Source organism: Neltuma alba, unplaced genomic scaffold (assembly GCF_004799145.2).
Source record: "Neltuma alba isolate B1F8T4 unplaced genomic scaffold, ASM479914v2 tig00012824_pilon, whole genome shotgun sequence".
Lineage (NCBI taxonomy): Eukaryota > Viridiplantae > Streptophyta > Magnoliopsida > Fabales > Fabaceae > Neltuma > Neltuma alba.
In genome coordinates, this window is record NW_021637216.1 from 173,675 (window position 1) to 199,390 (window position 25,716).

General features: G+C 32.9%; 3 protein-coding genes across 8 annotated transcripts; 2 read left to right on the forward strand and 1 right to left on the reverse strand.

Moving 5' to 3' along the window:
* Positions 1 to 748: 748 nt before the first annotated feature.
* LOC114731342 (uncharacterized) lies at positions 749 to 3,347 on the reverse strand. Its single transcript, XM_028918484.1, has 5 exons — positions 3,116 to 3,347; positions 2,986 to 3,034; positions 2,321 to 2,458; positions 1,889 to 2,209; positions 749 to 1,787 (listed from the first exon to the last, which is right to left on the reverse strand). The coding sequence occupies exons 1-5, from the start codon at positions 3,345 to 3,347 to the stop codon at positions 749 to 751; spliced, it is 1,779 nt and encodes a 592-aa protein (XP_028774317.1).
* Positions 3,348 to 8,447: 5,100 nt separating this feature from the next.
* On the forward strand, positions 8,448 to 15,553 carry LOC114731372 (protein EMSY-LIKE 3). Of its 2 annotated transcripts, XR_003738912.1 has the most exons (11): positions 8,448 to 8,805; positions 10,959 to 11,167; positions 11,257 to 11,366; positions 11,475 to 11,724; positions 11,919 to 12,137; positions 12,726 to 12,794; positions 14,281 to 14,520; positions 14,615 to 14,683; positions 14,771 to 14,834; positions 15,199 to 15,305; positions 15,355 to 15,553. XR_003738912.1 is itself a non-coding variant. In XM_028918521.1 (10 exons), the coding sequence occupies exons 1-10, from the start codon at positions 8,778 to 8,780 to the stop codon at positions 15,246 to 15,248; spliced, it is 1,308 nt and encodes a 435-aa protein (XP_028774354.1). In that variant the 5' UTR covers positions 8,448 to 8,777; the 3' UTR covers positions 15,249 to 15,553. The 2 variants fall into 2 exon arrangements, 1 of the variants encoding a protein (XP_028774354.1); XM_028918521.1 differs by having other exon boundaries at positions 15,199 to 15,553.
* Positions 15,554 to 19,989: 4,436 nt separating this feature from the next.
* LOC114731371 (zeaxanthin epoxidase, chloroplastic-like) lies at positions 19,990 to 24,755 on the forward strand. Of its 5 annotated transcripts, none has more exons than XM_028918516.1 (10): positions 19,990 to 20,772; positions 21,173 to 21,335; positions 21,424 to 21,498; positions 21,603 to 21,703; positions 22,307 to 22,422; positions 22,572 to 22,783; positions 23,247 to 23,338; positions 24,175 to 24,289; positions 24,374 to 24,471; positions 24,551 to 24,755. In XM_028918516.1, the coding sequence occupies exons 1-10, from the start codon at positions 20,348 to 20,350 to the stop codon at positions 24,558 to 24,560; spliced, it is 1,407 nt and encodes a 468-aa protein (XP_028774349.1). In that variant the 5' UTR covers positions 19,990 to 20,347; the 3' UTR covers positions 24,561 to 24,755. The 5 variants fall into 5 exon arrangements, with proteins under 5 accessions (XP_028774349.1, XP_028774350.1, XP_028774351.1 ...); XM_028918517.1 differs by having other exon boundaries at positions 24,377 to 24,471; XM_028918518.1 differs by having other exon boundaries at positions 21,603 to 21,685.
* The last annotated feature ends 961 nt before the right edge of the window (positions 24,756 to 25,716 follow it).

Here is a 25,716-nt window from a genome sequence, read left to right on the forward strand (position 1 = left end):
AGCAACCACTTCTGATAAACACAGAATTACATATTGCACATTTATGATAGCAACCACTACTAATAAACACATAATTACAACTTGACATTGCTAAATGACAACTTTACTATGGCACATGACAAGTTCCTATAAGGTTTTGACACATTTCGTTTTCTGACAGCAATCACTTCTGATAAACATGGAATTACACTTTGCACATTTCTGATAGCAACCACTTCTGATGAACATGAAATTACAAGTGCACAAAAGTAAATGACAACTTAACTATGCAAAATAACAAGAAGTAACAAGTTTTGATTTCTTTCACAGCAACAAGTTCTTTACACCATTCAATGACAAGTGCACATTAACTTGTATCTTCCACTTAATGTCCCTTTGTCCCAAACATAGAAGTAATAAAAAATATATGTGCACATCTACCAACACCCTGCTCCCAAAAAAATTAAGAAGGATGAACCCTATATATGCCAAAAAAATTAGTTGTCCTATTTGTAAGTAGAAGTCAACTTGGGTTAAGATTTTTGCATGTTCTCTTTGTATGTCCAAGATGAAGACATCTAGTGCAATGATATATTTTTTTGTTGTGGAATTGTGATTCCTTTATGTTTCTTCTTGGTCTTCCCGAAGGCCTAGCAGTGATTGGGGGTAAAAGCAAGGGTTGGGCAGTAAGATTCTCAAACCTATAGTCATTCAGGTGAGGCATATCAATTGTCACCACTGGAACCATGCTCCGGGCATAGATTTTTTCTTAGGATGAACGTTTGTAACACTCTTCAACATAATCATAAACGTTTTCCCCTATGGTCTTAATGGCTGCACAAGCATGTGAGCATGAAATCCCTGACATTTGCCCAGTTCCATAGCTACATTGGTGTAGGCCAAGGTCCACTTTTTGGTCTCCGCATGATGTGTGCACGCATATTCTTCCCCTTCCATAATTCTCACAGTGCATGTACCTACTGAAATGCACTTGCTCCAACACTTTTGCCTCTATTTTTGGCCCAACGCAATTACTCCACTTAATCATTGTTGTATATGATGCATGCATCTTTCTTGCTACTTTCTCCTGGTACTCATGGATCATTTGGGCCATGTTATGCTTCCTCTCTCTTACCATCCAAGTATTAAAAGATTTGGCTAAATTAGTTGTTATGTTGTCCCACCTTCTATATGGGAACTTGCTCAATGCCCACCTATCCACATCACCTTGATTGATAACCCACTCATATAACTCATGAGACATGGTTCTGAGATCATCCAGCGCATGATCAAACTCATCCGCAAGTCTTGCATAAGCTACTTTATCCAGTACCTTCAATGCATCTTCCTTTGAATTTTCACTTGTCCTTCTCTGACCTCTATTTAATTTCATATATTCAGAGCTAAAGTTCTCCTTCACATGCCTATAACAGTATGCATGCCTTTCACCCCCAAATATTGCTTGCACAGCACCAATTATGGAATTATGTCTATCTAACAGAATAATCAGTTGCATTGAACCAACTATTTGTTTAATCTTGTGAAAAAACCACGTCCAGTCATCAAAATTCTCTCCCTTCACCACTACTATTGCAAATGGTAACATCTCATTAGCCGCATCATATGCCGAAACTGATAGTAACGTCCCCTTATATGTACCACTTAAATGAGTACCATCAACATATAATATAGGTATTGCATTGTTCAAAAAACCCTCAACACATGCACTGTATGCAATGACCACACGCTCAAATCTATTACCAATAGAGGCCCATTCAGCAACCGTTTTGTCATCATTTTCCTTCAACCTTTCACATAACCATGGTATTAACATATAGGACTGTTCCGGTTTCCCATGTATTTCTTCCATTACCTTTTCCTTTGCTCTATATGCTTGATAATATGTAACCTCACACCATACTCCCTCTCCAACATCTTCCTTATCTCAGTGGGCCGTTTTTCAGCATGGTCCCTTATCTCTTCAACTATTACTGATGATATCAACGCAGCACTCCCACCATAAGTCACAATCAAATTGTCTTGCGCTGAATGAATGTGCTCCTTGCAAAATGCAGTCACACGTAATAGATGACTATTCTTTCCAACAGTATTTACACATATCTTCCAAGGACACCCTTCTACTTTATACCTCACATTCATCTTCTCCTTACTATTCCTGACATACCTCGCTGCCAACTTCTCTGCAATACTAAACCTGTACACAGCTTCCCTAAAAGCAACAACATGTGGAACATATTAGCCCACTCCTACAAACACTCCTGCCCGTTTCATACAATTCATCTCACCCGTCAGTTTTCCCTTACTCTCTAAACCACTACACTTGCTTCTCTGCCTTGATCCGCCTCCTTCAAAAGTCAGGCACTCAACTCCATTCTCAACATTCACTGGCTCATGTTCATCACCAATGGTCATTTCAAATGCATTCATGTCTTGTGAAAGTCCAAATATATTGTCACTCCTACCACCATAATACCAAGTTAGGACGGCTATATTCAAACGACATGTTTGAATAAAATAACATGTCTGCATATCTAAATAACAAGTCCGCATATGGTTATTACAACTTTAGTAACTAAAATAACAAGTCTACATCTACAAACTATTCGTTGCTAAAATAGCAAGTCCGTATGTGGTAATTACAACTTGAGTTACTCACATAAAAAGTTTCCATATAAAACTAGTGGTTAGTAAAATAACATCTACAGATCTAAATAACAAGTCCGTATATGATAATTACAACTTCAATACGTTGAATTACAAGTCTACATATGGAAACCACTACTTATGTCTAATAACAAGTCTGCATTTCTAAAACACAAGTTTACAAATGGAAATGACATGTCCACTATGTTCAATAACATGCTTGCATTTACTAATTACAATTTAGGACTGCAACACCATTAGCTTGGTTACAACATTTCTATACGAATTACCAACAATATATTAGTAAATAACAAGATTCAATTGGAAAACATAACTACTTACACATCTGGATCATTCCTTGCTCTAGGTTCCCTATCATTCTCTTTCCCTCCTACATACACATGACCACTGCTGTCATTATATCTAAACAAGTTGCAGATATCACCATCATCACAAAGATCAATCAATGTACTCTCATCAAATTTAACTTTATACTTAATCTCATATCCACTACCATCATTGCCTATCCACTGTGAAATTATTCCACACAACTCGTCTACTGTTATCCATTCTTTTATACTGATTACCCTTACACTCCCTCCAATATATTTAACTATCTCTTCACCATTTGCTTCAAAATGTCCACCAATGTGCACGTAACAGAACAACTCCTTCCCACAGCTTCTTCGGTTATTGAAATCCATTTTTCATACTAATCTGCAGCAAAAATTTATGTTTAGTCTGTATGTTAGCTTCACTAATAAATATTTACACATTTATTCCATCAACTTAATCATTTACATACCAAATTAAAAACCCGCGACCTCCTGTCTTCCCAACATCACTTTAGGGCTTGACGACTTCAACACCAAAAATCATGGCATCGTCATTCCCTCCTTCCGCGGCAACACCTCAACCTTCACGGTCAAACAAACAGCCATTATCCCACCTACACTCTGCCAAACCACTACACTCCTACCCCTTCCCCATCGCAACCAGTACCATGCACTACAAATGAGAGATGACCATTCACACTACAAAAACAAAAATATCCCACCTCTAACTAACCACAACCTCCTACATTGTGATATCTTTCATCTTCAACTACACCTCCCATTCCCTCCCTTCCTCCAGCCTACTCACCCACACAGTAGAGATGAAGATGAAGAATATCACAATGTGTAACTCTTACAGGAAACAATACAAGAAGGGTTTAGTCAGTAAGTTACTCGCATCATTGCCAATGTTGGAAGATCCCAATATCACACAAACTCGTTCGGGTCTTCCTTCTCTAGCAGCTCTCCTGCCACCCATTAAAATCCTGGTCTCTGCCTTCATTAATGGTAACAATGAGTGAGGGCATTTCAGCCATTTAACACACATTTCATAATTACAAATTGGGACCGGGTCCTCTACAATAATTTCTCAAATTTAGGGTCCCTGATTGCCATTTTATATATTGGGGGGTCTTTATTTGTAATTTTTTCTTATTAATTTATCCTTTAGTAGTCAAATAGTACTCATTTGATCCTTAATGTAATATATAATTAACTAATTTGAGAAAATTAAGAATATTAGTTAAATTAGTTAATATGATATGTTTTTTTAATAAAATACCCTATACATCTTCCTTAATTTTTTTCTTCTATCTTCTATTTGATTATTGTTGAAAAAATATCGATAGAATTAATTTAAAAAATTAATAAATATATAAAATAAGTCTTATATATAGGATTAATATAACTTTTCAATTAGATCTTAGAAGGATAGGAGGAATATCTACTTAGACGGTATCATACGCATGCACATTTTAGGAAAGTATTAAATTGATTTTACAAAATCTTCGATTATTCATTGACTTCCTTAATTTATGTGAAAGATATTTTTATAACCCTTTTTTAATGAACCTGACAAGTGACACCGATGGATGGACGGGGTAAATGCCTATAGGTAAGTTTTTTTTTTTTTTTACCTGAATGTCTAGGTAAGTTAAAGCTAACTAAGAAATGATTGGGTAAAAACTAAATCATAATTTTAAAAATAATTTTATTATATACGTGAAATAAATATTTTTGGTTTGGGTCAACCATGCGTTGTTTTTGAAAATGATGCGTTACTTTCTAAACGAGACTGGAAAGTGCATATTAATTTCATAAAAAGATTTCCTCTGGGAAATAATTAATTAAATAGGACAGAATTCTTAATACTCCTCTCTACTTAAACGTACAAGCTAATTAGAGAATTGATATTGATCTTATATGTAAGATATATTTTACATGTTTATTAATTTTTTTCAAATTAACTCTATAAATATTCCCTCAATAATAATTAAATAGAAAAGAGATAAAAGAAAATTAAAAAAATACTCACGTTGTTTTAGAAAAATATATTATATAACCATTTAACTAATATTCTTAATCTATTCAAATTAGTTAATTATGTCTTATATTAAGAACTATGAGAGTATTTTCTAATATATCTCTTCAATGAGATTTGTTCTCTGTTAGATAGGAAAACCAATGTGTTACACTACAAACATCCTGAAAAATGATCATAAGCCTAGTTCATAAAAACTTCAAATTAAAATTTTAAAATCATGTTTAGCTTGAAAATTGATTTACATAAAAATAAAATACAAACAATAAGGAACTGAATCCCTCCTAAGAGAAGTTTTGAATTCTTGTTGATTAAAAAATCATATTAAAAAATTTTCTTTCACTTGAGACCCATCCAAACTTAAATTCACATTACTCCATAGTCATCAATAATTTTTTTGCCATAAGTCATCAATAATATTATATAGAGATGATTTGTATTAAAAAACATTATTTTATTAGTCTTAAGAAAACCACCTCCAATTGAATTTGACAATATTTAAATTTAACTTAGTTAGATAGCTATACTTTTTTTTTTTTTACCAAAATTTAGATAGCTATACTTGGAAAAAAAACATTTCCTCGTTGACAATCAAATCTCACCCGTTACAGCAATGATTGCATGTCGTGTAAATTTATTAAATTAAAAAAACTAGTTAAGTTAGTTATTTATAATAAATAGGTGTTGTCTTTTTTAAAATATCCTTATTAGTCAAGTGTATTGATTAGAATTATTATTACTATAAGGACTACTTTAAAAAAAATAAATAAATATGATAAATAATGTGGACTGGCGTCTTATATTTATGACTAAAATAAAATTAAAATAAAGTCTTATATTAAAGATCGGAGCTAGTAAAATGTACAATTTATAATAAACTGCAATATTTATGAATAGTGATAAATGCAACGTCAGGCTCTCTTAAGATTAGAAGAATGTTTAGTATAAGGGGAATTCGCAAATAAAGACTCTTAAATGTATGAAATTGCATAGCAGATTCTTGAATTAATATAATTACTTGTAGAGACCAGATTTTAAATTATAATTATGAAATAATAGAGAAAATATTAAAATACCCTTCCCCTCTTCTTCTCTCCCTCCTCTTTTATCCTTCTCTACGTCTCCCTCTTTTCTCTTCCTCTTTCCTCCCCGTCTTTCCTCTTCCTTCTCCTTCTCCTTCTCCCTCTCCCCCAACCCCCTTCCTCATCTCCACCCCCATCTCCCTCACCTCACTTTGTCGTTTCCACACCATCCTATTTCACGTCTTTACTCCTGCCAAATCCCTAACAATATGAGAAATGCAGAGTACTCATTGCCACTCACCATTAGACGTTTATAGTAGAGAGAGAGAATAACCACGGCAGTCTTTCTTATATCTTTTCTTAAATTGACCTCTTCCATTTTTGTCACCTGCTTGTGGCATTGTGATTATTGAATGGGCCACTATGAGGTTACTATACTATCCCCATGGATCAGTAAGCGACAGTGAAGTGTGCCATCTTTTGCTAGTGGCTTCATAGTATTTTTCAAACCTGATTTTCTACCAGTCCTTTGAATTCAAATGGCTAATTATAAAAATTAGTTTTTTTTTCTGGCCATCATTTCTATTTTTTTGTTATTTGGCTTATTATTATTGTAATTTTGCTTATTAGTGTTGTAATTGTATATAGAAGAAGGAATCAAGGCTGGTCCTGTAGGGTTGACAGGCTTAAAAGGACAGGGTCAAAATTTAAAAAATACCCCAATTTACTAGGCTCAACCCTTAAGCTAACAGGTTCAGGGCCGGCCCGCGGGCTTTTGGCCTATTTAAGGAAATTTTTTTAATATTTCTCTTTTTTTTATAAAAAATGAAAATAAACCAATACAATTATTAATAAAAAACATAAATATGAATAAAATTAAGTTACAAATACAAAATATCATCATATATAAATATCCATTAACATCCAAGAACATTTAAAACATTCATTAACAAAATAACATCCAAATCTGTAGTGCAAATATGCAATAAACAAATAATATCATTAATCTTTTGAAGTTTCATCATCACTATAATCAATTACTCTTCTTCATACGTATGCTTTTTTTCATAACAAAAATATCAAGTTTTTCTTCTTTATAGGAATTTTACTTTTAAATTTTACAATCTAGCTATTATTTTACTTTAGTTTGAGAAACAATGTTATTGAAACTCATAAATTTCTAATTCAAATTATAAAATCACAAGTTATATAAATATAAAAATACTCTCTTATCAAATATATATATAGTTTAAAAATATCAATGCATATAATATAAATCAAATCATTATTAAAATCCTAATTAATCCATTTTTTAAAAATTTAATTAGACAAATTATTATCTAAAACTAAATAAATCAAACTATTATGTAAAATTTAATTTTAAGATGATAATAATAACTAAATATTTGAAATATTATTAACAATGTAAGAAATTAATAATATTAGAACTATACAAAAAAATTTTAAAAAACAAAAAAAAAATTATAAAAGGACATAAACGGGTCGGTCGTTTAAGCCTTGACCCTACAAGGCTAGCCCTTTAGAGCCCGTTTTTATTTGAGGAAAAAATTTTCAAATCCGACTCTCATAATTTTTGGGCTTAAACTGGTTCGACCTGTTTTCCCTACTCTAATTGTATACTTTTTACTATGATGATAGAAACATGACATGATGATTCGGAAATGTTAGTCTTTTGTTTATGAATAGAACAATATCAATATTTTGTATTTATCAATTCTAAATGATAATAATATAGATTTATTTAATATTCTAAAGTTAATAAAAAACCCAGTCATAGATTTGTAATTTCGCTTATCAAATTTGTCATTTGACTTATTACTCTTGTCATTTGACAATAAAATGTGAAAATAATGTCAACTTTTTATGAAACTTAATTTTATGTTGTTATTTCGCTTATCATTCTTATCATTTGGCAGTGAAATGTGAAAATAATGGTAACTTTTCATTAAACTTAATTTTATTAGAAACACAGTCATAAGCTTGTAATTTTGCTACTAAATTTATTATTTGGCTTACTACTTTTATTATTTGACTTACTATTTTTGTCGTTTGGTAATGAAATATGTAAATAATAGCAATTCAAACTGAAGCATTTAATAATATCAAATTCAAATGTCATTTCAACAATGTAAACCTGATTTTATGTTAATTTCGAAACTTATTTTGTAATTTCATACATTTAAGGGTCTTCATTTGCAATTTTTCCTATAACTAATTAAATTTTGTTCACAATAGGAATATTTTATTAGAAGATCTCAACCTTTAAATGTCCAGGCCATTTATTCATGTATTTCTCGATCTCAATCATTAAATGTTTAATAATCAAATGTATTATAAATAAATAATTATTTCTTTTTTATTTGGAAAAAAAAGAAAGAGAGAGAGAGAAGAGGGACAGAGGGAGAGAGAGAACCGAACCTGCACCTAGAGTAGGTGCCCGACTCCGACCCCAGCTTCGTTCCATCGTTCTTGGATTCTTCCCGCCGCGATTGCTCCGTCAACGACGTTTTATCACTGTTCGGTTCTACACTTCAGAGCTTACTTCATTCCTGTTCAATTTCATAGCAAGCCCTACTCGCATCGAAACCCTTGATTTCTGCATAGCTCTGAGCTGATTTGGACTTTGGTTAAGTTTTGGCTCAAATTTCCCTGTGAATTTCGAGGGTTTTCACAGTTTTCTGTACTTGGGTAGTTCAATTCTGGTGCAAGCTGGCTATGGACTACGAACCGTACGATAGTAGCGGTGAGTTTACTTAAAAGTTGCTTGCTTTTTTTGCGCTAATTATTAACATTGAGTTATTTATGTTTGTATATTAGGGTTAAGTTTTGTTTAAAATGTTTGCTGGAGTTTTCTTTGGCTGCACATTGGCTGGTGCTTTCGAACTTTATTGATATTCTCAGGGCTACTGAAAGGAAGAGAAGGAACTTCAATTACAACCCAATTTTAGATTTGAAGTGTTGTTGAGGAATCTAGGTCTTTTGTTGCTTTCAGTGATCTCTATCGAGGTTAAAAGTTATTAGCATGGAATGTGCATCTTATTGTACAGCAGAGGTTCTAAATTTGTCGTGTCTTGACCAGTCTTCTGATTTAAATTACCCCATGGAGATATGGTCGTTTTTCGTTGACATTGTTATTCAACCGTTTGGTTGTAAGAGAAATGAAAATTCTTCTTATAAAAAGTGATTTTTGCATCCCATTGTCAATTTGACTCGGTAATTTGTTTTTCTTCCATACTTTAAAATGATAACGGAACCATTGGAGGTGTTCAACTGCGTTGTTAGGTTCAATCAGCTCTCCTTAAAGAGGGATTAAAAATATGAAGACTTAGCTGCATGGGGTGGTACGTGTGTGTTGCATATCTATGGCAAAATATACTACTGTACTATAAAAGAAAAGGAGCTCCCACAATTATTAAAGTAGATCATGCATATTCTATAATATATAACAAAACAAAATGGTAATCCAAGTTTCTTTAAATGGTCTCAAAGTTTATTACAAATAAAGTGATAAATGATATTAAAGTTGCACCAGGTGAGGTTTTCTAGCAACTTGCAATCTCATACATTTGGACTTTTTCCCACAGTTGAGAATTATTTTTGGCTTTTAGATTTCTGGGGTTCTGTTATTCTCTGGGTCTCTGTCAGGGTGACAGTCATCAACACAGACTCTGTTCAAGTCAATGTACAATCAAGGTCTTGCATGTTTTTTTTGCCTTGACCAATCTTTTGAGTCAAGATCTTCTCAAGGAAATCAACCATTATCTCATTGACATTTTTGGATAATCTTTTGTTTCTGAGGGAAACTTAATTCTGGAAATTTCTTGTGAAAGTGTGAAAGTCTTACATGCCCCTGACTATTTCATTGAGTAGTTCATTACTTTTACAAACTGTAGAATGATTATGGAAACCCTTGGAGGAGTTTAAGCAGGTGGTCTGGTTTAAACCCCTCTTAGGAATTGCAAAGGAATATGGATCAGATGTCAGTAGCAAATATGAACTTGCGTCAGTACAAGTATGGGTGTCGTGTTCATAATTTTCAATACATACAGCCTTCTTGTATGCCAATGTATGCTATGTAATTAAGTAATGACTAACTATTGTTACATAATAGAAATAGACATAAAACATTCTATAATAAATATAAACCACTATTGTAATCCAAGTTTCTTAATATGACCCCAAAGTTTATGACTTGTTAAAAATAAACCAAAATAATGTGGTATTAAAGTTGTGCTTGCAACTCTGTATGTAGGAAAGAAGAAATTGTTGAGTTAGTGAACTATAATTTCAGATATTCCGGATCCAGATGTAAAATTTATTTTATTGTTTGGATGTGGGGTGTTGGTGTACTTGTGCTATGCACCACATGCATCCAAACCGACATTGAATTCTTAATAATCATGTTGCTACCTGGTGTATATTGAGGGTACCCAACATGTATGCTGTAGGGGTACAGCCTACAGCTTGAAGATTGTTGTGCCCGTGCTTTATAAATGAGGAGTAGGAAAAAGAACTAAAGAAACAAGTCAGGAGAAAAATAAAAGGAGAGGAGGATTCACTGAAGGTCCTCAAATACATTTTCCCCCTTCACTTTTTGAACTAATATCCTCCCAGATATTCTCTATAATTTAATTAGTCAGTGTGACTTGTTTTGCAGTTTCAGAAAGGTAGAATGTCCAAAGTACATTTTTCAGTTGGTAGAAAGGTTTGCATTGTGGCGACACTTTGATGGTTGGAAATATCTGATTTATCATTGCTATGGCATATATCTGATACATTTAGTGCGCTCAAGTTGGAACTTAATGTTTTTTCTTATGCATAATATTGACTGTTGTCTATTCTCTTCTGATGATCCACTCTAATTTGTATCCGTTTGTATGATTGGGATGCTTGCAGGAACTGATGATGATCTTCCTCCTACCCATCAAAATAGAATCCCTAGAGGGGGACGTCTTGCTGGAAATGGAAGATCTGCTGTAGGTTCAATTCCATATCCCAGGATGTATGGTGAAACTGATATGGAGACTCAAATTCACCAGCTCGAACAAGAGGCATACAGTGCAGTTCTGCGAGCCTTTAAAGCTCAAGCTGATGCCATTACCTGGGTACATTTGGTTATTTTGAAAAATTTCTCTTCATAAAAAATTTATTTGATCAGGTTCCAATGATACTACATGTCATGTATCTTCTTCAGGAGAAGGAAAGTTTGATTACTGAACTCAGAAAAGAACTGAGATTATCAAATGAGGAACACAGAGAACTTCTTGGTCGGGTCAATGCAGATGATGTCATACGAAGAATAAGGTTGAATAAATTAGGAAACAAGGGTTCTTGCCATGTGCATAATTTTCATTTTCTTTAACTTTTCCAAAGCATGCTCTTCTATTTTGTTAATTGACACTTTCGCATCAGGGAGTGGAGACAAGCAGGAGGCCATCAACCTGGTGGATTGAGCAGTGGTCAAGCAATTCGTGATTCAATTCCAAGTCCTACAGTATCTGCATCTCGAAAGAAGCAGAAGATAACGCCGTCTGTACCATCACAATCTTTCGGTGGGCCTTCTCCTCCATTTCACCCCCAACCAGTGGCTATGCCCCACCAGCCGTCATCTTCAGCAAAACGAGGAACAGTTCCTGGATCCAAGGGCAAAAAGAACAAACCAGTGAGTTAATTGTAAAAATCTTTATTGGAATTTAGTGTGCTCAGCTAAGATATTTTGATTAGTCCCTTGACAGCATGTGAATAAAGTCTTTTTTTAATTTTTAGTCTTAACAAAAGTTATTAGCACAAATATGGTGGAATATTCTGCGTTTTATATTATCTTAGCAACATTATTATTTTTATTCTTTTATTCAGGGTCAAATATTGCCGGGTGCATCTTCAATGAAGCAGTATCCTTCCTCAGGGCCAGGTGGAAGGAACCAAGTAGCTAATAGAGTCTCCTCCGGTGCCATTATGGGAGAGCCTGCTGAGGGAACAACATTTGATTCATTAATTGGTAGAAGAGTGCGAACAAGGTGGCCTGATGACAATAACTTCTATGAAGCTGTTATAACCGACCATAATGCAGCTGAGGTATTTACAGCCCTTACGAAACATGCACATGCATTTTTGCAGACAAATCTAGATTGGAGTTGGACCCATATTCTAGTTCTATATGCATCTTGCATGCCTACATGACAAAATGCTCTTAATGGTGTTGAAAGATGAAACACTTTTATGTCAATTTGAAATTCTAAAAACTTGACAAGATGTGGTTTGAAAACGTTGAATTGAAACACAACAAAATGAACTGAAACACATGATTAAGAAATAAAAATAAAAGCATAAAAGAAAAATGCTGTAAAATATGTCAAACATTTTCATTTAAAACTTTTTTTTTAATAAAAATAATCAATATGCATCTATGACATTTATAATATAAAGTATGTTATATTAGCCATAGTCCTCAATATATTATATACATTATCTCATTAATATCCGCCTGCAGATGTGTGTCCTAGTTTTTTTCTTTAAAAGATTTTTATCTCTCTGTCATAGATCTTGAATATGACACCTTTTTATATCTGTGCTTCGCACTCTGCTATTTAATATTTACCAGGAATTTGTTTCTCAAAATATATGTGATTGCTGACATTTTTGGTTTTGCTTTAAAATTTTCAGGGTCGACATGCTTTGGTCTATGACATGGGGACTGCAAATGAAACGTGGGAATGGGTTAATCTGTCGGAGGTATGTCTGGGCTTTGTCCTATCTATGCTATTGAACATCTTGCTTTCTTGTGCTTGCACATTATGACACCAATCTGTCATTACAAAGTTATGTCTGCAAATATGTTTGGAACTGGTCTTTTGAACATGGCAGGAAGAGAACTAGTAGACTATCTTTTGACTTCAGCATAGCAAACAAAAGAGTCTTGACAGTCTAGTCTTTAACCTATTAGGAGTTTTGTTTGTGATATCATGAATCCTGGAAGCATTTTACTTGTGTATACAAGCTAAATGTCCATGTTATTTCTAATTGGCATTTATAACAAATTAACTTATGACAAGTAAGGAAATTTGTTAATTAGAGAGACACGGCACTCAATGATACTGATATACTCCTCTGGTCCTATTTATAAGTCACTTCCAGTATGTTTCACACAGACCAAGAAAAACCTTAAACTTCATTAACTCTTATTTAAAATTCAACAACTTTCCAACTTTAACTCTATTTAATATATATTATATCTCATGTAAACAAAGTCAACATAATAATAATAATAAATGGAGGGTAAAATTGTACATCCATAAAAAAAATTTCTTTTAGTGTCTTATAAATAGGACCAGAGGAGTAGTATTTTCTTGTAGAATAATTGGGGACCAAGGAAATCCACGTATAGGTTTAATAGATACTATATTTTTATTTTATTTTTAATTTGAAATTCTAACAGATTAACGTATGACATGGGTGAATATTTCATAATTAAAGAAACATGGTACTTGATCATGCTAATACAGTCCTTTTTTTCTGAAATAGTTAGGACACTGTGCATCATCAATGCATATTAAAGGTTTTCTTGGTTATATTTTGAAGTATTAAAATAGAGCCAATTTTTAATTTCATTTGTTGACTAGACTTCTGGGGATTGTAGCCTTGGGTACTAGTATGTATTAACATTCTAAAAGTTCAAATGATGTCTTGAAAACTTTTTCCTTTTATAAAGTCTATCAACAAACTTCTCGTTAATTGGAATTTATACACCAGTGGTGTTTAATGTCATCGACATGCATCTAAGTATGTTCTGGCAAGTTTTCCAAGCTTCCATCTTTAAATTAATTCTCACTTTCCGTCTTTGCCCACTTACTTTTGTATTCTCTTCTAATGTCCAAAATTCACCATTTAGCTACTCCAATATAGTTAGTGTTTTCGTCCAGTAATCAGTAAATAACCTGCTGTTCGTCATACTTGATACAGTAACTACTGCTGTATGAGAACAAATACTTCAAAAATTAACCCATACTTGTTTCTCTTCCTTTTCACATTTCCCAAGTTGGGTGAAATTTTTTACCCCCACCCCTAGAGTACAGGGTTTGTTTGCTTATGCACCATACGTCTGAGTTTGAGGCGTTGCTCTTCTCTCGTGTCTTGATTGTTAAGTGACATCTGGCAGAGTTTTAGATTCTCTTTACTACTATGTTAATTGTTGATGCAGATGCAGTATTTTTAACTGCAGATCTCTCCTGAAGATATACAGTGGGTGGGTGAGGATCCTGGAATCAATCATCGTGGGGTTTACAGTGGGCCTGCTCATGGTATCAATCGGCCTGGCCGTGACAGTGTTCCAGGAGCAGGAAGAGGTAGAGGAACTGCAAAGGGACAATCCAAGAAAGACTTTTTGCCGTCACAGAATGGCATAGGAAAAAGGGCTCCGGATGATATACAAATACGTCATACAGACACACTAATCAAGGAGGTAACTGAAAACAAATACTTAGATTGGAAGATTCTTTGAGTGAGATTGGCTTATCATGCCGACATGTATTTAAGTTTCTGGTCAACTTGGATAGGTGGAGAGGGTATTCACTGCAAATCATCCTGACCCTGCTGAAATTGAGAAAGCCAAGAAAGCATTGAAGGTAAAGGACTGGATATCCATATCTCATCTCTTATTTCCTCATGGGTGTTTAATTTTTTTTGACTGATCAGCATGTAAATAAACGCAGGATCATGAACAATCCCTCATCGATGCAATTGCAAGACTCACAGATCTCTCCGATGGTGAAAGTGGTAAAACCTTAGAATAATGTAGACGTTACTTGGTCATTACGCCTAGTTTTCCAAAGAAAATGAAAATATCTGCCTAATCAAATAAAATTTGATTTTGTGTTTGTCCCGAATAATATTTCTTGACCATACAGTGTGAAGTTCATTCTCATGCACAGGAAGAGTTCATAAAACAATTTACATAATTTAGAGTCCACCGAGGATTAGTATGAACTAGTGGATATATTAGGGATATGGAGACTACCATGCTAGATTTTCGTCGGATAAAAAGTTGTCATCAAAACTTACAAAATTTACCTCTTTGGCTTTTATGGTGTGTTATTTGTTGTTATTTTTTAAGACTTCTGCGATCTTATTGTTCGAACAGACGAAGGTGGCCGACGTTTCCGACATGCTCAAACAATGGATCGAGATTGATAAAAGGGAAGAGGTATAATGGGGACAGACTCAAAATGGAAAAAAGAATGAACTTTGTCGTTGTTGTATTATGCCATGAAGATATATCGTTCTAACATATGATAACTCGTAGGTGTTTGGCATCTTGTGGATTAGTCGTTGTTTAGGATCGAAGTTATTATAGTTTGGTTATAGTTTTTTCAGGTTAAAATTTGACTTAGGACCAGCTGATCTGATGCTTGTATAATATTATCCCATTAGTGATGTTATGTATAATTTGGTGCTTTTATGTCCCTGTCAACTTTAATCTGTTAACTTTCCTCTCCCATCCTCTCTTTCTGTCGTTTATTGCCTTTGTTTGTTTTTGGGGGTTGTGAGATGCCAGTGTTTGAACTGGGCCTGGCACTACGTTGAAGGTTGAAGTCATCATAGCGGCCCAAATGATTAAATAGTTTGTTTAGGTTACTGAATGGTTGATTCTTGGTCATCAAATTGAATTCTTTACTGAATGGTTGATTCTTGGTCATCAAATTGAATTCTTTACAACTATGCAGTCGTATGTTGGAAGAGTATGAAAATCATTCCTTCTTCACACTCTCTCTCTCTCTCTCTCAATACATTGTTGATCACTTTTATGACTCTGATATTTGGATTACTGTGATAGAGAGCAGGTATATACTTCTAGACAGTTGTTTATCATGTTATTCATTTTTGCCTGTACGAGATTCTCATGTTTGGCATGATTTTTTTTCTTGCCCCTTTTACGAAAGGAAACAACAAATTATCCGATGTTTTTTTTTTTTAAATTATCGTGTAGAAGTTATTATTAATAAAATTTTTAGTATGTTGTCATTTCTATTGTGGTATTGCGGATGTGGATGCCTGGGAGAATTAACAGATCACAATATCGATGGTAATTTTTTCCCATGCATTATAGATTGTAATAAGTAATATTACCTCTGGTTTTTAATATAAAATTTACTTTTTAGTTTAAATTGAACTACAAATTAAATTTTATATTAAGTTTGGTGGTAGTACTATTTATGAGTTGTACATAGTGCAGCTTAGTTTAAATTTCTTGTAATATACTTTGTGGTTCTTATGTAAAAGTTAATTAATTTGAATAAATTAAATTAGTTAATTCTGATTAACATGATATGATTTTTTAAAATATTAAATCATACATTTGTTTATAAGTTGGATAAGTTATTTGTAGGAAAATAATGATAAATATGAAGGATAAAGTAGATTAAAATTTTATATTTAGGATTAAAATTAACTCTAATTAATTTTCACATTGAGGATGAGGGGATTGTTAACACATAACCAAACCCTTTCATGATCTGGTTAAAGGGAGCAACAGGAGAGGCCACACGAAAAGGATAGGAGAGAGGTTTCCATACAAGAGGTGGTCTGCACAATTACGATTCTGCTGAGAGGACGAAATTTCATTATCCAGAAAACGATCATTTAAGAAATAAGTATTTTTATCCTTTTGGACCATAAGTTTTGTCAATTTACATGTAAGTTGTTGGTGATCATTTCAATCAGTATATTAAATATAAAAGAAATTCCACATCATGGTTTTGCTTAAAAATTGTATGAAGAAGAAAATGATAAGAAATTTTTTTTTTTCTCGTTTAAGGTTGTATGAACACATATAAAGAAGGTTAACAAATGTGCCCATAAATAAATTAAGCAGATGGTCCTTAATCCTGCAAAGAGATTGAGTGCCCGTTTAGTTCGAAGAATTACAGGAATTTAATGAAATATATATATGATAATTATAAAATGTTACAAAGGAATTATAAAAAGAAATTTATATATTCTAAAAAACAAAAAAAATGAAATGATCTTTTTAATTCTATCAAGACCAAATATAAAGAGTATAAATGTTTAAATGTTAATTTATAAAACATATAAATATTCATATGTTGATTTATGTAAGCTTGAATCTGAATGAAAGCCAAATTGCTGCTGCTGGTAAAAAAAAAAAACATTGTTGCAGAGACCAAACATCCTTAGGTGGACCATAATAAAATCAAATTTTCACGAATAAAATGAGATCAAATTTTAGAAAGTACAAATAAATCTTAACCTTTAGTTTTATTGAATTGAGTGGATTTTTGTAGGGATATGTGCTAAGCTAATTATTTGTAATAAATATGAGTTAAATTTCTTAAAGTATCTTTTTAATTATAACTAATCTAAGATAAAAATCCTTTTAATATGTGCAATTAATATGGATACGTTGAGTGATAAATTATAAATTTAAAAGACAAAATAAACTGAAATATTATATTTAAGATTAAATACAATTTTCAATAAACTCTCATGTTTTAAAAAAAAAAAAAGTGGTGTACACAACAGTCCTCTTGGCAGATAGGTCCCACCTTAAGAGGTTGATGCATCAATTATTCCAGCTGTGTCTGTACTCTGTACGTGGGGCTTATCTTTTTGACCCACACGCACATATCAATTTTAAGTCAAATTATTTGACTCCCAAACAAGCATTTTCAAAAGAACCATTATGTCTATGCTTTACACTATTGGTCTGACTCCACAACAACAACCAATAACGATTAGGATTTTGAAAGTTTAATTAGTAATCTCTTTTTAAGTTTTTTTAATTTTTTTTAAATTATCACAACGCCTTACTTGTGAGAAGGTGTAGAGAAAATACATCAAAAATTATATTGTGGCTGGATTTTTTTTTTGACCAAGATATTGTGGCTGGATTGGCTCTCATTAAAATGTAAGTCTTCTAATAAAACCACATGGCTTAATCATGCTTGGTTCAGACAATTTTGTTTTATTTATTCATCCAACTGAATTACTATGCAATGATTATACTATGTCCTGTCCTTAGTATAAAACCTTGTTTGACTTTTATTTTAGTCCTAAATATAAACTCAATCCACTCTGTCTCTTATATTTATGTATTTTTTCCCAAGGTAGTCTTTCTAGCGATGGTAATTCTAGCCAATACACTTGATAAGTAAGATATTTTAGGAAATACAACACCTATTTATTACAACTAATTAACTTAACTTATTTTTTTAATCTCCTCAAATTAGTCAAGTAGCTCTTATAATTAAGACGGAGGTAGTATATGGATTGAATCTTTGTTTAAGAGTTTCTTGTTTAATAACTTGACAAAAAGAAAGTTTCAATCTTCAATTCCCTCTCAACTATCTAGAACCCAAAATCTTTTGGTCCTTTCAAATTGGAGGGTTTAGGAATAAATGGACAATCTAGTGGTGCAATTACAACTAATTATATTCTTTTTATACATCGGAAAAGAATAATTAATTATATTTTATTTGACTAAAAACTTGATATATCATGTTCCAATCATAAAATAAGACTTTATCAAGAAATCATTTACAAGTTATTTCATATCAATATGATTATCTCTTTTCAGCTTGTTTGGAAAAGCGTTTTGAGGGGAGAAAAGTAGCTTATAGGTATGACAAGTCAGTTTGTAAATTTAGGAGCTGTTTGTCATAGCTTTTGATCCATCTGATTTATGGGTTAAAAGCTTTTTTTTTAAGCACGATTACAAAAGCATCTGAAACTTACTTATAAATTATGTAAAAGTAGTTTTTTGGAATTAAAAGACAATTTGCCCATATGTTATTCTTATGCTTCTCTCTGTATATTTTTTGTGCCTCCCAATCATGTTTTAATTATTTATTTTTAATATTCTCTTAGTAAAATCATTTTTAACCGTTTTTATAATATTTTTAATTTTTAATATTATTTTTTTATTTACATAAATTATGCAAGTATATTATCCAATTAATTAGTAATATTATTTGGTTCAAAATTTTTCACATTAATATGATTTCTAATTTAAATATATTTTATTCATTAAATATAACTTTTTCCTATTTTAAATTATTATATTTTGTAAATTCATGCTTTTAATCATTTTTCATTATTTAATAAAAGTTACACCCATTTTGGTCATTCTACAAACTAAACTTACTTATTCAATTCTAATCCAAATAACTTTTTATTTTATAAACTAACTTTTATAAAAGTTAATCCAAATACAAATCATATTCCTAATCTAACTTTTATCCAATCTTTTTTTTATAAAAGTCAAATTGAAATAAATTTTTGTTTTTTACCACTAATCCAAACGCTTTGTCTTTAAACTTTAAAGTAATATAACAACACATTCTTTATTATTCTATTTCTTGTGTTTTTAATTGATCCATTCATTTTATTCTCCTCTAACATTTTTTGAACCCCGTTTTCATACAGCTTTTCAAAATATCTCATTCTTAGGGTGCATAGATTTTTCGACTTTGTTTTTTTTAAAAAATTTAAAGAGGGAGACACTAATAATTTTAAGTTACAAATAAATCAAACCTACGACCTCTCATCTAGCAAAGAATTTTTATACCACTTTTTTTTTTTTTTACCAGCAAAGAATTTTTATACCACTAAATCATAATACTACTGGCATGGTGTATGTTATTCGCGCAAATTTTTTTTCATGGCTTTCTATTCCAAAAAAAAGATCTTTTTTTTTTTGCCAAATGTACAGATGCATGCATGTAAACAATGCAATCTGTGGAAAGCACAAGGACATAACTCTTGACATGGACTCCACTTTGTCTTTGTATATATTATTTGTGCGTAGTGAAAGCAATTTGTCCTTGTTTGTGAAGTGGTGCTTCCCTACCGTTGAAGGTGGAATGCAAATTCAGTTGTCTCACAAAACAAGTATGGAGAAACATTTCCGTGTGTCTTCTTAGAGCATTTTCACATGATCAAACCTCACATTCTCCATATGACTTTGATTTAATAACTAGTTAGGTTCATTTCCCACATGTTACAGTGCAGTTTCTTCCATTCTCAGTGTCATCAAAGTCACATGGACTTTCAGATTTTCTTTCTGTTGTTGGCTTTTTTCCCAGCAAAGTACTATATCCCTCACATCACAAACCCACAAGGTACATCCACATGCTGTATAGTCAATCCTCTGATCAATTAATTCTTAAGGATGAACGCAGCTTCTTTTGATCTCCAGTTACAAAGACAGATCAATCAAGCACTGTTTCTAGTTGGCTTCTTCTTGACTTCCCAATTCCAGTTACTACTGACCAATGGTCTCTGTACGGAGCTTCTGTTCATGCGGGCTGAGTTGTGTCAGAACCAGAGAGCCCTGGAGGAAGCCAGGAAGGATCAGAGGCAGAAGCTATTTGATTAATTGCCAAAGTAGGAAGATTTCGGATTCAGAGGAAGAAAAGTGTGGGAAGGTGAAGCTGAGGATGTTAATTGCTGGTGGGGGGATCGGAGGCCTTGTTTTGGCTCTTGCAGCGAAGCAGAGAGGATATGATGTGAAGGTTTTTGAGAAAGATTTGAGTGCTGTGAGAGGTGAAGGAATGCATCGTGGGCCGATTCAACTTCTGAGTAGTGCTTTAGCTGTGCTGAAAGCCATAGATGAGAAGGTTGCAAAGCAGATAATAGAAGCTGGTTGTGTCACAGGAAATAGGATTAATGGCCTCGCTGATGGTTTAACTGGGGAATGGTATGCTTCTCTCTACTCTCAAATCTGTTTAATTTACCTTAGGACATTAACCTGAACATGAAAAGTTTCAGTTGATTGGAAGTTATGTTACTGAGATCAGTGGGGGCTTATCATATCGCATGAATATTTTCTTTCCTTATTATTTTATGTCGGTTATTCTTGTCACTAACATCTAGTTGAGCTTTCAATAATTTAAATTATCACTTGAACATTATAGCTATATAAATTATGTCTGTGTCATTGTCGATACTTCTTAGGTTTTGAAGTACTGGGTTCTTACCATTTTTTTGAATGTTCTATATTCGGCCTATGATCATCTTGGAAGACGTTTTAAGGAAATTGGGTAGATGAATTGCATCTGAAAGGTTTAGTCTTTGATAAGCTGTTCTTCCCATGTCAGGTTTACTAAGTTTGATCTTTTCACTCCTGCTTTAAAGAAGGGGCTTCCTCTTACCACAGTCATATATAGAATGACACTGCAAGATATATTAGTGAACGCAGTTGGGCCAAACATAGTTAGAAACAAATCCAAAGTTGTGGACTTTATTCAAGAACCTGACAAGGTTTGAGATTCTTCCAACAAAGAAGAAAAACTATTTTCTGATAGCCAAGCACTGCAATACATTGATGATTGTTTATTCATATCATCAGGTTAGAGTGGGTCTTGAAAATGGAGAGCATTTTGAAGGTGATATTCTAATAGGTGCAGATGGAATATGGTCAGAAGTAATTTACAGTACCCTTGATTCCCTTACTTTTAATTTGTCTGCAAATAAGTTTGCTTTCGACACTGGTTTTGGAATTTAATCTCTGTTTGTTCATCTTCTTAGGTGCGTTCAAAGCTCTTTGGAAAGCAAGAAGCAAACTACTCTGGTTTCACATGCTACAGTGGATTAACAAGTTATGTGCCGCAGTATATAGATACTATTGGGTACGTAATTCACTTCTGACAACATTTTTTAAGACAGTTAAATTTCTTAACACCAAAAAAGTGAGAAACTTCAGGGTTGGAACGTATAGCAGCTGCTAAAATTAAACAAAGAAAAAATCTGTGTTACAAGTTCCTGGTACTACTGTTGCTCAAAAAAAAAAGTTCCTGGTACTACTGGGTACGTAGTTGCAGTTCTTGGTACGACATCAGTGATTTTCTTTCAATAAATACTTGTCCATGTGTGTCTTAGTTCCATTAAAAAAATTTGATAGCAAACCCTATGTTTAAAATTAGTCGCTTTACAGTTTCTTGTGTTATCTCTAATAATTTATCTATAAGATGGTACCCTACCAAAACCATTGTATAAAATGTATGATCCTCCTCCAAAATTCAGAAAGAACTGTCATCGGGTTGAAAGACATTGAAAAAAAATTAACCACAAAAACAAGGTTATTATTTAGTCAAGATGGATATAATACTAAGGAAATAAACAAACGTATCCGAGATTTGAAGCTTAAAATGCAAGAGCAGCTTTTACCTTCAACAAATATTCATTTATGTCATTCGTCGTTTTGCTAATTTGGAATTTGTTTTGATTTGAAGGTATCGGGTATTCTTGGGCTTTAACCAGTATTTTGTTGCATCAGATGTTGGCTATGGGAAGATGCAGTGGTACGCTTTCCACGGAGAGCCTCCTTCATGTACTGATTTCCCAGGAGGTAATTTCAAACTCTCAATCATTTGCTGGTAAATTTGAACTTCTTGGTGGACAAAAGATTGGTAACATATTCTTGGCAGTGCTGTGTTGTAAACTTGAACTAAGTTTAACCAATTTCATTTAGAAATTGATTTGCTTAATTGGGCGTAGGTAAAAAGAAGAGGCTTCTGGATTTATTTGGGAAGTGGTGTAATGAAGTGATCGAACTCATATCAGAAACACCAGAACATATGATTCTTCAAAGGGATATTTATGACAGAGACATCATCAACACTTGGGGAATTGGGAGAGTCACACTACTAGGTGATGCAATCCATCCTATGCAACCAAATCTTGGTCAAGGGGGATGCATGGCAATCGAGGTTTGTTTCTTTGATTTTCTAGAATATCTTTGATAGGAAACTAATCATCATAAAGAGTAATATGCCAAGTCTACAAACACATGCAGTTTATGCTAGATGCACCTTAAATGAATCTCACCTCCAATATTTTTGTCAGTATTTATTTGTGTCGAAGCACGCCTGATTCTGTTCTGTCTTTGGCCTTGGAGGGATGCACTGCATGGCATCAGCAGTGAACTTGATTTACTTCTTCCCTGTAATATTAGCTCCATCTGTTTGGGATCTTTATGTGAATCCTTAATACTTACTTAAGACAATGCATTCCAATTCGCCTACAACAATTAATTATGATTCATTTAGCACAAGCAGTAACCCTGTTCTTATAGAGATGACCTCTTTAACTGCATATATCAACAGAGCTGGGAGAGCTGGGTTTGGAAAACATCCATGGTAAATTTTCTGTTGTTTGCAATCACATTTCCAGGATTGTTACCAGCTTATACTCGAGCTTGATAAAGTTGCTAAGCATGGTTTTGTTGGTGGAAAGCCTGGTGAAGTTGTCTCAGCCCTCAGAAGGTATCTTTTTTGGCTCCCTTGAAGGAAAATGGATATGAACTGCGTGCATGTGCGGGGGTGTGTATGTCTCTAGGAATCCTAATGAGTGTAAACTAGCATGAAATTTGGGACCTCGGTTTAATAATTACAAGTTATTGAAAGAAAGAACATAACTGCTATTGACAGCTTCAGTTTTAGCAGTGTGAGCCGAGAGACCCCATAGTTTTCTCATATAATATGAATGCCTAGAAAATTAACATTGCAGTTTACAGATCTGCATGCTAGGAACAATGTCAGGTCATGATTCATGATATTCAAAGCACCCAATTAAAAGCAGATAAATATTACTCCTCGGGTTCTGAATGTAAAACTCATTTTATTGTGTAATTTACATTATAAAATAGATGTTATATTTAGGACCAAAAGATTACTTGAATTCTCTGTCTTGAGATCTGACAATGATGACTTCCTGATGACCCCATGTTGAACAATAGCTTTTTATGTGGTGTTGGCATATAAATTATGGAGAAGCCAGATATTCATTTGTGAGCCAATAATAACTTGATAGATCATTAGCTAGATCTTTGAAAATATAAACTTCCCCACCATAAGAAAATTCCATCCATATCTGAAAACATCTTTGTCTGGTATTTTGACCACAAATGCCTGAATTAAATGCCTTCAACCATTCTGATGGTAGGATGAAAATAAGATGACAGCGTACCAAACACCTCATTGAATTCCAGAAACTGGGTTTGACCCATTTGATTCATATCAGTCACGCTATAAAGAAACCTTTGACCTGAAAGGAAATTTTCTTTGGACAATGCAAATTTATCAGTTTGATCTCTGGTTAGATACGAGAAAAAGAGGATGTCAAGGGTTACAATCGTACACACAGCAAGCAGGATGGCATCAAAAGTGCTAGCCAATTACAAACCTCATATTGAGTTCAAATCTGGGCCATTATCAGTATGTTCTGTCTCCAACTTCATAATTGCTTGTCTAATTCTTCTCAGTTTTAATCCTTTGGTTTCATTGTTGTGGATTAATTAGCAGAATGTAGTAGTAACACATCCAGGAATTTATGTGGCTCGAGCTGTTTTGCAGCTGAGTTTTCCACATTTCATTGATTGGATGATTGGAGGTCATGGGTAAGATAGAGCTTTTTGTGATCAGGAAAATTTTGCATCTTTTCAGGTTTGATTACTCATATTCGTCCTTCTTCTGCAGGTTATGGTAAGCAAGCATTATTCAGGAGTGCTGGAAAATAAAACATGTTGTGTGTGTGTGTGTGGATGGGGAGAGAGAGAGAGAGAGAGAGAGAAGAGATCCTCTGTATAAGAGCGAGAAAGAGAGGAAACAATGAGGCCCAAAAGCCCATGAAGTTAGATCCAATCAAATATGTATAAAATAAAGAAAAAGAAGAATAAAACCACATGGCCTAGCACAGTGAACACTTAGGTGGGGTTTTAAAAAAAACCAAAAGAAAAATAATATATAAATTAATAAAAATTAAGAACTTTAAAAATAATTTTTCTTCAAATAATTGGAATGATATTTTTAAAAATTATTATTCTTACTTTTTAAATTATAACATGATTTTTCGTATGTTTGCGGATAAACATACTGAAGAGGAAAGGTCAGATATTATTCGGCCTACTGATTTCTCATTCAAGTATTTGACAACAAAACTTTGATCACATTCATAAGTATTCATTTTAGCAATTAACAATAATAAAATAAAAAGTGTTCATGTTTCACAATAAATTTATAAATACGCATACATATTTTAACAGTTAATAATAACAAAATAATAATTGCCCATGTAAAAATTTACGTATCCTAATTTACATTAGAAGAGTTGATATAAAAAATATTACAGATGTTAGCAGGTAAATTTATAAACACACATAGGTATTTTAACAACTAATTAATAATAGTGAAATAGCAAATGTGATTGAAAATTTAACCTAATAAATATAAGCAACTTAATTTAAGTTTTATCCAAATATTATAAAATAGGTTGAGCGTCTCTTGTTGCATATCAAACCAAATTTAATACTTTTTGTATCATATTAAAAAATTTTAGAAGATATTATTATTATTATTATTATTATTATTATTATTATTATGACGTCATGAAATATTTGACTAATTGAAAGCTAGCGGTCTCCAAACACACTTATGAAGGCCAACCTCTAACTTTTTGTTCTCTCTGTTTTTTTTGGACCAAAACGTCTTAGTTAATTCTCTCTAAGTAAAACAAAAAACAAATCTATGATTCAGAATTCATGATGAGTATAAATGCGTATAAATATTATTTAATGTGTTTCTTCTATTTAGAGTACTCCCACCTCTTGTTTTTTTTCCCTTTTTAATGTAAGAGCTAATTAGAT

Excerpts from the sequence above, each read along its gene's own strand:
- LOC114731372 (XM_028918521.1), top strand. The coding sequence starts at position 8,778 with ATGGACTACGAACCGTACGATAGTAGCG. Across the intron at positions 11,725-11,918 it reads AGGGCAAAAAGAACAAACCA|GGTCAAATATTGCCGGGTGC; the intron begins GTGAGTTAATTG and ends TCTTTTATTCAG. Across the intron at positions 14,684-14,770 it reads AAGCCAAGAAAGCATTGAAG|GATCATGAACAATCCCTCAT; the intron begins GTAAAGGACTGG and ends AAATAAACGCAG.
- LOC114731342 (XM_028918484.1), bottom strand. The coding sequence starts at position 3,347 with ATGGATTTCAATAACCGAAGAAGCTGTGGGAAGGAGTTGTTCTGTTAC. Across the intron at positions 3,035-3,115 it reads TAAAGTTAAATTTGATGAGA|GAGGGAAAGAGAATGATAGG; the intron begins GTACATTGATTG and ends ATGTGTATGTAG. Across the intron at positions 2,459-2,985 it reads GCAAGGAATGATCCAGATGT|GAGTGACAATATATTTGGAC; the intron begins GTAAGTAGTTAT and ends TTATGGTGGTAG.
- LOC114731371 (XM_028918516.1), top strand. The coding sequence starts at position 20,348 with ATGGTCTCTGTACGGAGCTTCTGTTCATGCGGGCTGAGTTGTGTCAGA. Across the intron at positions 21,704-22,306 it reads CAGTATATAGATACTATTGG|GTATCGGGTATTCTTGGGCT; the intron begins GTACGTAATTCA and ends TTTGATTTGAAG. Across the intron at positions 22,784-23,246 it reads GGGGATGCATGGCAATCGAG|GATTGTTACCAGCTTATACT; the intron begins GTTTGTTTCTTT and ends TCACATTTCCAG.